An 8,777-nucleotide genomic window follows, 5' to 3' on the forward strand; every position below is an offset into this window, starting at 1 on the left:
TCACATCCTTACAGCATGGGGCCAGAGGACAGATTTATCCCTGGATCTCTATGTCACCACGTGGAGCACAGCTGGCCTGAACTTGTGCTTTGAGAGTGAGAAATAAGTCTCTTTCATTTGGGGGACTTACTTGTTGCTGCAGGATAGCCTAGCATATTCTGATCAATAGAGAAGATGAAAAATTAAGGTGATTTTTTTGAGAGTGAGGAGATATAGTAGCTATTTTAGGGAAGCTGGGGAGAGTAAGATAAAGGTTTTCTATATTCTTCAGAAGAATGAGAACACTTATAGACTATTAGAGCTAGAAGAAAACTAGAGATCTTGTATTCATTGTGAAGACAAAGAAATTGCATCCACAGGGACTAATGATTGGGTCAAGATCACATGACAAGTTAGTGGTAGAGACAGGATGACAACCCTCATTTCTGAGGCCTTGAGAATAGTATCAGGGTTAGGCTACAACTACTTTTGAGAGCAGCTAAACATTTGCTTTAGGCTATTCTGAACTTCACTTCCCTGGTGAAGGTTCTCGGTGGGAATCACAGCGATCTGAGCCCGTCAGTGTTCGCCCCCAGCTCTGCGTTGTAACAGGATCCCTCTTTCATTTCCACTTGACTAACCTTCTACCTGGCCAGTCTACTGTGGGTGACTTGGCAAAGTCAGGAAATGTCCTTCACAAGAACTGGCACTTTCATACCCTATTCCTCTTATTGCTTATTTTTTTTTTGTGATCTGAATCACTTGTGTAAACAAAGTAGACACAAAAATAAAGGTAATGTCCTTGTTGAGGGGTGTGCTCCTCCATCTTTTGACATTTTCTGGGTGGATAAGCCCTTTCTCCCCCAGTTTGTAAGAGTAAGGATAAGAAATGCCTATGGCAGGGTTTGAACAAATGTCTAGAGGGCCCAGGTTGTTTTGCCACAAATCTCTTTCTGCTTCAGCATTGCTCAAAACTGGGTGACCAGCCAGAAGTCTTCCTCACCCCTCATAATTTCTATGATTCGGTAACTGCCCCTTGTACCTTCCTCAGGCTCACATCCTGAGTGCCCACACCCGCCTCTCCATTTCTGAGCCATGGCCATCTCTAAGGTGGATACTTCCAGACCTTTGTTTTCTGTCCCCACTCTGACCCTGGGAATTAAAGGAGGTCATTGTCACATCATCACCGGCCAGCCAATCAGGTAGGCACCACCCTCCAGGGACCTCCTTGTGCTGGGGGAGTTCTCAGGCTGCTTCAATGGAAGGAGGGAGCCACGAAGGAGGCCTGGCATAAGTGCAGAGATGATAATCACAACATGGATTGTGTACATCCTTGCTCGGAAAGGTGCCGGGCTCCCCTTCCCACCCAAAGTCAGCTCGGTGAGTGGGGCTGGTGATGGCTAGGTGGAGAGTATCTCAGGTACCATCTGTGCTCTGAGCCCTGGCACTTCCGGAGAGGAGAGTTCATGTTAGATGCGGATAGTGGAGCAGAGGTGGGTCTCTCCATATTCTGAGGGCATTGATTTACGACTTTGTTGCAGGATGTGGAAGTTACAGAGACCGAGGCTGTGTCTGTAGTACAGCATTGGTTGAAAAAGGTAAGGTTCCTCTGGGACTCAGGGTAGCCCAGATTGTAGAGAGCTGGACTTCTCTCTCTACAGAACCAGGAAACCCAAGTTCATTGCCCACCAGCCTGCCTGGAGCTGCGTCTGATTCATCACACGTTTGGGAGCACCCAGTCTGTCTCCTCACCAGAGATGCTCCGGTGTCACCACCGGCCCCACCCTGCTTCTCAAGCGTGGAGTGGAGGGGGTTCAGATGGGTGGCCCCTACTGCAGGATTTCCCAGGAGGACCTTGGGTTAGGGCCCATGACTTACTGAGTCCCTGGAATTCCACGGGAAGGTAGCAGCAGACGGCTTAGTGTCAGAACTGTGCAATAGTGCATGTGTAGGGATATGCATATGTATGGTATGATAGGGAAGAATAAAAAGGAAAGGAAGAGGAGGAGGGATTGGGGACCAGACGAGTGAAGGAAATCATCCTCTGAAGGAAATCACTCACCTTTCAGACTGAAGAAGAGGCTTCCCAGGAGATAAAGGAGAAGATGTCCACCAACTTCCCTCCCATGCAAGGCCAAGATGTACACGTGACTAGAGATGTGGTAATGGAGCCTGTTAGCCGCCCATCCTGGGGGACTGGCGGGGGCAAAGGGGAGGCTGGCCTAACGCAAGGGTCCTGGGCTAGTGGGCGGAGCTTGTCCAGGCTGGGCTGTACCCTGGCCATGGAGTCCTTGCTGGGCAGTAACCACTGGATGCCACTGGATTTCCTAGGTGAAGCACCACCTCTCAAAGTCTGGTTTGTTAGCAAACCAGAGTCAAGAGGTCCTGGAGGAGAGAACACGAATCCAGTTCATAAGATGGAGGTAAAGCATCTCTTTTCCCGGAGCCAGACTGTAGGGCGGGCAAAGCAGAGAAGGCATGAGCCCCCTCTCTGGGATTCCTGGCTGACACAAACCCAAGGCTGCCCTTCTCTAGAGGTGTTGACTCCTTTGGCTGAGAAGTTTTGCATCCTGCCTTTGGGGTCTTAAGGGATTGTTTTTGCTGTCTTAAAAGCCCACTTCATCCCTAAACTTTGAAATAACTGGAGGGGTTGGAAAATGGCTTGCTTACCATCTCTTAACTGCTTCTGAATACATTTTAGACTTCTGTTATTTTTGCACTTAATTTGTTCAGAAGTGGCTGCACTTTAAAGAGCAAAAAGGAAACAAGCTCTTAAAATGCAGAAGCTGAAACCCTCCTGTTGGCCAGAGGTGAGAGGAAGTTTCTCAGGCCGAGGCTGGAGTCCTGAGCTCCATGCAGCTGCACAGGCCTTGGCCGCCTTCCTGGCTCCCCACCTTCCTGCTCTGCATAGGCTAAGACTCCAGGCAAGGGAGCCTGGGGCCTGGAACGGGCTCACCGCCTCGGCACACACTTCCCTGTTTCATTCTGGGGTGTGTGTTCGCTTGGGCCTCCTCTCACAGGAGAATCCTTGTGGCATTCTGCTGGCCTTCCCCCCTCATCTCTGCACTCAGCTTCCTTCCTGTGCCCCCATTGCCAACTTTGCTCTCTCCTATCAAGAAAGATACAATTCTCAAGAAATGTGTTTTTGTGTTCGATCCATCAGGATGCTGTTTTCCTGTGTTTGCCCCTTCCAGTGGCATTAGCATTTTAAAGGAGGATTCAGATGCTCAAGAACTGTGTTAAGAGGAAGGGTCTAATTTGAGACCTCCCCAAGAAAGGGAGGGAAACCTGCCAAGGTAGCTCAAATCATGAACATTGATAACTGCCCCCCCAGCCACTGCCCTCCACGTGGGATGCTTGTCCGCTCCCGGCCTGGCCACGCCACCAGCTCTAGCTGCTTTCGTTCCTTGGTTTGGATAATATGAACATCATCCTCTGGGGTTTTTAGACCTTGGCTGCATAGTGTAAGTAGGTTAAAGCTCTGGAGACATGGGACAGGAATCAGTCAATTATCCACATAGATGTTTTCCACTCTGGATATTCTGTGGAGATTTTAAACCAGTAAACACAGCCTGGTTCCTCCTCTGATCCTATCAGTTTTATTAAGTATGTGGTCAGGGTTGCATAACCCTTTATTAAGCACCACTGAAAGCGCACTTATGTGACAGGTGTGTATTGGCCACCTGATGCTTGCTAGGCTTTCTGGAAGACAGAACAGCATAAACGAAGCCCCCATTTGAAAGGCTACACAGGACGTGGATGGAGAAACCTCTGAGCACTGAAGGACATGTTGAGGACTCCACCAGAATCACCTGTGAGGGTACAGTGCAGGGCTGCGCCACTTGGCTTTGCTGGGCTGGTCATCTGGGCTGACCCATACGTGTCTAGGCAGGGACTGGACACAGGGGCCAGGTGAAGCCTCCCACAAAGGCAAGAGCCTGGCAACTTTGCCCCATCTGGCCCCTGTGGCCCCTTCTTCTCAGAGGCATCCATCCCTCTGTCCCCTACCCCCTCTGTCCTCTCTCTCTCTCCCTGGGCACTGGCCAGCTTTATTGTGTCTGAGCCCTATTTCAGAGCCCATTTGGGGTGTGGTCCTCATAAGCAGTATCAACACTGAGTTCACACAGAAAACCCTAAATCTAGAACAAAGCTGACCCAGAAGGCACTGTCGAGAATGGGGAGTCCACAAAAGAGACACAGATGTAAAGAACAGACTTTTGGACTCTGTGGGAGAGGGCGAGGGTGGGATGATTTGAGAGAATAGCATTGAAACATATATATAGCCATATGTGAAATAGATCACCAGTCCAAGTTCGATGCATGAAGCAGGGCACTCAAAGCCGGTGCATTGGGACAACTGAGAGGGATGGGATGGGGAGGGAGGTGGGAGGGGGGTTCAGGATGGGGGACACATGTGCACCTGTGGCTGATTCCTGTCAATGTATGGCAAAACTCACAATATTCGTAAGTAATTAGCCTCCAATTAAAAAAAAAAGAATGGGGGAGTCTAAAGGGCACAGGAATGGGGCTCCAATGGGCAAGCTGCTTTTGCTGGAGTGGAGGGTCTCTGAGGGTCTCTCGGGGTGTGGAGTTGGGAAGGGCACAAAGTGGACGGTGGAGAGGAAGGCAAATCCAGATGGTGAAATAAGACAAAAACAGCATCAAAGAGGAGCCTGCAGCCTCTCTGTGAAAGAATGCTCTGGCAGGATCTCTGAACCATTGTGAATATGCGCAATGCTGATCATAGAGGGCTAGTAGGGGAGCTAGAGAGGGATTCAGAAGGGGCAAATCCTCAGCCTCAAGACCTCTGACCCACTGTGTAACTCTGGCAAAGCCGCTTAACTTCTCTGTCTCCTTGACTCTTCTTAGGAGCATTTACTACCTGCCTGGGATCGCTGGGGGGCTCAGGGGTACTTGGTTAGTAAAACAGATGCTTCTTGGCACTGATAACAAGGAGGGTGGAGGACCAGCTGTAAAGCTCATGGGGACAGTCAGAACTGTGGTCCACGGCATTCCACCTCTGGCGGTTCCACAGTGACTGGTTAGTGGAAAAGGAGCCCAGGAACCCAAATGCTTGACGATGTTTTGCAGCCATACCCGTATCTTCCAAGTGCCGAGTGAGGCAAGAAACGAAGCTATGCGAGATAGGATAGAGCAGGTGAGACGAAGGTAAGCATCAGGAACGAGATGATTTGTGTCCTAACTGGGGGCAGGTGGGTAGGGGGCTACTGGTCTCTGTGGGTCTCCCTCCACCCCAACCCTGGGCCTGGCTACGCCTGGGATCCTTCTGGACTGAGCGCCTCTTCCCAGGACTCAGCTCCAGGGCCCAGGCTCGGGCTGCCATGGTCTGGGGAGCTGCTGTGGTCTGTGCTCTGGGGGCCTCTGCTGCCCTTCCATCTCCCTTGCCTCTCCTCTCCTCTGTCCCCTGCAGCATATGCCATCTTTCAGATGAGATCTCTCAGGAGCTTCGCAACAGAAATTCCTACTCCGAATGCTGAGAGCAGCAGGTGTGAGAGCTGACAGGGGAGGGGCGGGGCAGAGAGGACGGCTCCCAGGTTGGGTGGGGCCCTGAGAATACCAGCAAGGGGTTGCACTGGGGCCAGTGGGGTCAGGGAGAAGGCAGCTGCCTGAGGCTCCTGCCATGCCTCTCAGATTTCTGGAAGAGCTTAGAGTCTAGGTCAGATTTGTGTTTCTGACTTTTCACTGGTGTCACAGACCATTGCTCGTCCATTGCCCACAGGCCCAGGGGTCTCAGGACCTTGTAGTCAAGGCCAAGGTGGGGCCTGCAGTTCTGAGTTGTTGGCACTCCTGAGCGTGGCCGTGGCTGGTCTGCTGGCCCCACTTTGAGTCACAAGGTCACATAGCCCCGGAGTGGGAGCAAGGGTACACCGGTTTTGGCTCAGCCACCGATTAGGGCCATGACTTTGGGTCACATGACCTCTTGGCCTGCACGTGGTGGGTACCAGTGGTCATGGCAGTGGTTGCTTGTGCGGCTCTGGATGGTGGTGGGCCATTGACTGGCAATGTCTCTCCAGGAGCCATCTGTCCAGAAAAGGTTGCTGCACCGCTGACAGGCGGGGGCTGATGGGGTGACCACCAGCATGCTTAGAGGAGGGCCATGGAGGTGTATGTTGGCATTTATTGAGCACTTAATCTATGCCAGCTCCTGCACAAGCACTCTGTCTAGGTTTCTCATCCGACCTGAGTGACCGTAGGAGGAGGGCTGGTGCACTTATAGTTGAGGCAGAGATAAAGCTGCCCTGGGGCAGACTCTGGCTTTCATCTGGCTCTGGCATGGGCACTTGCTTCATGCCCAGTGCCTCAGTTTCCTGACTTGAGGAGCTTCCTCATGGACCATGGCATCCTGCACGTGGCAAGTGCAGTGTCAGTGGTTTGCTAATGCCAGTAGGGACGAGGAGTCAAGGCCTGCAGAGGCCTCTGGAGTCAGGCTCCCGTCTCAGCTCTACCCGACACAACGGCTGTCCTCCCCATGGGCGTCCCCGCTCCTGTATCCTGTGAACGTGGAGCGCAGTGGGCTCAGGAGGCATTGCCAGCCTTGTCCACCACCCTTCCCACATTTGCATGTGCCCCTGGGCATTTCCCTCTTTCCAGGTAGGTGTCCTTCAGGATCAAGGAGCAGCCTGTGTTGGAAGGATGTCCACCGACCTTGACCTGAGGAGCAACCACACCTGGGCAGTGATGATCCAGCGGGTGAGCCCTGCCTTGTGACAGCGGAGCACTGGAATCTTCCTGCTGAACTGCTGATAAAGAGACGTGCTATTTAACCACCACCCCGGCCTCTGGTGTGAGTGCCTTGCTACCGTCCATTCTTCGGATCTTGAACAGCCATGGGCTTGCCTCTGGGGACCCAGGATCGCTGCCTTGTGGGGAGACAGTGACAGGCCCCCGCCACTGTGTGAAGCAGGGCTTGCTGGGGGCTCCTGGAGTATTAGGGGCAGGCTGTGCTGCGGCAGGAGGACTTCCTGGGGGAGATGCGACATGTGCGCTTCACTCAAGTATTTCATGAACTTTTACTCCTTCTCTAGAGCGCGTCCTTTCCTTACACAGACCCACGTTTCTGACCTACATCCTCTTCCTCTCTCTGACGGGCTGTTAACATTTCTTGCAAGACAGGTCTGCTGGCAACAGCTTTCTTTGTCTGAGAAAGTATTTCCACTTCATTCTGAAGGATACAGAAGTCAAGGTTTTCTTATCAACACTTCTAATATTTTGCTCCATTCTGTTCTTGCTGGCATGGTTTCTGAAGGGAAGTTGGATATAATTTTTATCGTATTTCTCTCTAGGTAAGGTCCCTCCAACCTGGCTGTCAAGATTTCCGTGTGTTTGATTTTCTGCAGTTTGAGTATGACATGTTCAGGTGTAGCTGTTTTGCCATTTATCCTGCTTGGTGTTCTGAGCTTCCTGGATTTGCTGTTTGGGGTCTGTCATCGGTTTTGGAAAAATCTCAGCTATTACTTCAAATATTTTTTCTGTTCTTTTTGTTCCTCTCCTGGTTTCCCATTACTCAAATGGTGCACCTCTTGGAATTGTCCCCCAGATCTTGGATATTCTCTTTCACTTCTTTTCACTCTTTCATTCTTTTTTTTTTTTCTCTTTGTTTTTCCATTTGAAAAATTCCTGTTGACATTTCTTAAACCTCACCAGCTCTTTTTTGTCCACATGTAGTCTTCAGGTAAGCCCATCAAAGACGTTCTTTGTTTCTCTTTCAGAGTTTCTTATTTCTGGCATTTCCTTCTGATTCTTTCTTGGGGTTACCATCTCCCTGCTTACGTTATCCATTTGTTCTGGCATGGCATCCTTTTCCACTAGAGCCCTCAGCCTGTTTATCAAGGTTGTTCTAAGTTCTCAGTCTGATAATTCCAGCTTATCTGCCACGCCTGATGAGTCTGGTTCCGATGCTTGCACTGTCTCTTCAGATGTATGTTTCACTTCTCATCATACCTGTAGTTTGTTGTTGAAAGCCAGGTAAGATATCTGAGGTAGACAGGCCTTCATCATGAGGTTTTCTATTTGTCTGGTCAGGAGTCAGACTGTGTTTACTCTTTTCGGTAGTTGTGGGGTCAGAGGCTATAATTTCCTTTTGTGTCCTTGGTTTTGTCTTTGGGTTTTCCTAGGATTCTTCCTTAGATAGGGCCTACGCCTGGAGCTCTTAGAGCTGCAATCCCCTCTCACTTACAGGAGCCCTATCGACGTGGTGAGGGCTGAGCAGGGCAGCAAAGGAGCTTCCTGGAATGCTCTGATGAGGTCTCAGTCTCCGTTATCCTGTGCCCCTGGCCTGGGACCTTCATATGTATTTCTCAGCTCCTCCCCGGCCCCTCCCTTAGGAGAAGCAGGAAAGCAGGAGGGGGCTACAGTTGAATATTCCTTCCCTTGGTCAGGTATCCTCTGGAAAAGTCATTTTCCTTGAGCGCAGGCTTTTGTTAAGGAAGCAGAATGCTCTAGACATGTTTCAAAATGCCTGTTTCCACCTGCTCTTGCTGGGAGACTTGGGGGAGGCTCCTCTTGTCTTCATGGTGAGAGTCTGGCAGGGTTCCTGCAGGTAAACTCAGAATGTGCGGGGGTTTCCCTAAGACTGGCTGGCTGGACTTGTTAACTTTCAAGACTGTCTACAGTGAGTTACCAATAATTCATCAACTGCAGGTTAAGCCTTGCTCTCTGGCCTGGTCCCAGGGGTCCTGCTCTGGGGCATTGTGAGTCTCTGTCCACCCATCTGTCTTACCTAGTTTCAGTCAGCTGTTTGCCCTGTGACCTCAGATCTCTGATGGATCTGGAAAGAG

The 8,777-nt window shown here is 50.8% G+C and overlaps 1 protein-coding gene across 1 annotated transcript; it reads left to right on the top strand.

The window, feature by feature from the left end:
• The first annotated feature begins 1,221 nt into the window (after positions 1-1,221).
• On the top strand, positions 1,222-7,002 carry SPATA19 (spermatogenesis associated 19). The gene is made up of 7 exons (XM_006041803.3): positions 1,222-1,359; positions 1,521-1,577; positions 2,049-2,141; positions 2,311-2,402; positions 5,071-5,148; positions 5,411-5,486; positions 6,592-7,002. The coding sequence occupies exons 1-6, from the start codon at positions 1,282-1,284 to the stop codon at positions 5,475-5,477; spliced, it is 465 nt and encodes a 154-aa protein (XP_006041865.1). The 5' UTR covers positions 1,222-1,281; the 3' UTR covers positions 5,478-5,486; positions 6,592-7,002.
• Positions 7,003-8,777: the final 1,775 nt, after the last annotated feature.

This window comes from Bubalus bubalis, chromosome 5, assembly GCF_019923935.1.
Source record: "Bubalus bubalis isolate 160015118507 breed Murrah chromosome 5, NDDB_SH_1, whole genome shotgun sequence".
NCBI classification, from domain to species: Eukaryota; Metazoa; Chordata; class Mammalia; order Artiodactyla; family Bovidae; genus Bubalus; species Bubalus bubalis.

Excerpts from the sequence above, each read along its gene's own strand:
- SPATA19 (XM_006041803.3), top strand. The coding sequence starts at position 1,282 with ATGATAATCACAACATGGATTGTGTACATCCTTGCTCGGAAAGGTGCC. Across the intron at positions 1,578-2,048 it reads TACAGCATTGGTTGAAAAAG|ACTGAAGAAGAGGCTTCCCA; the intron begins GTAAGGTTCCTC and ends CTCACCTTTCAG. Across the intron at positions 2,142-2,310 it reads TACACGTGACTAGAGATGTG|GTGAAGCACCACCTCTCAAA; the intron begins GTAATGGAGCCT and ends TGGATTTCCTAG.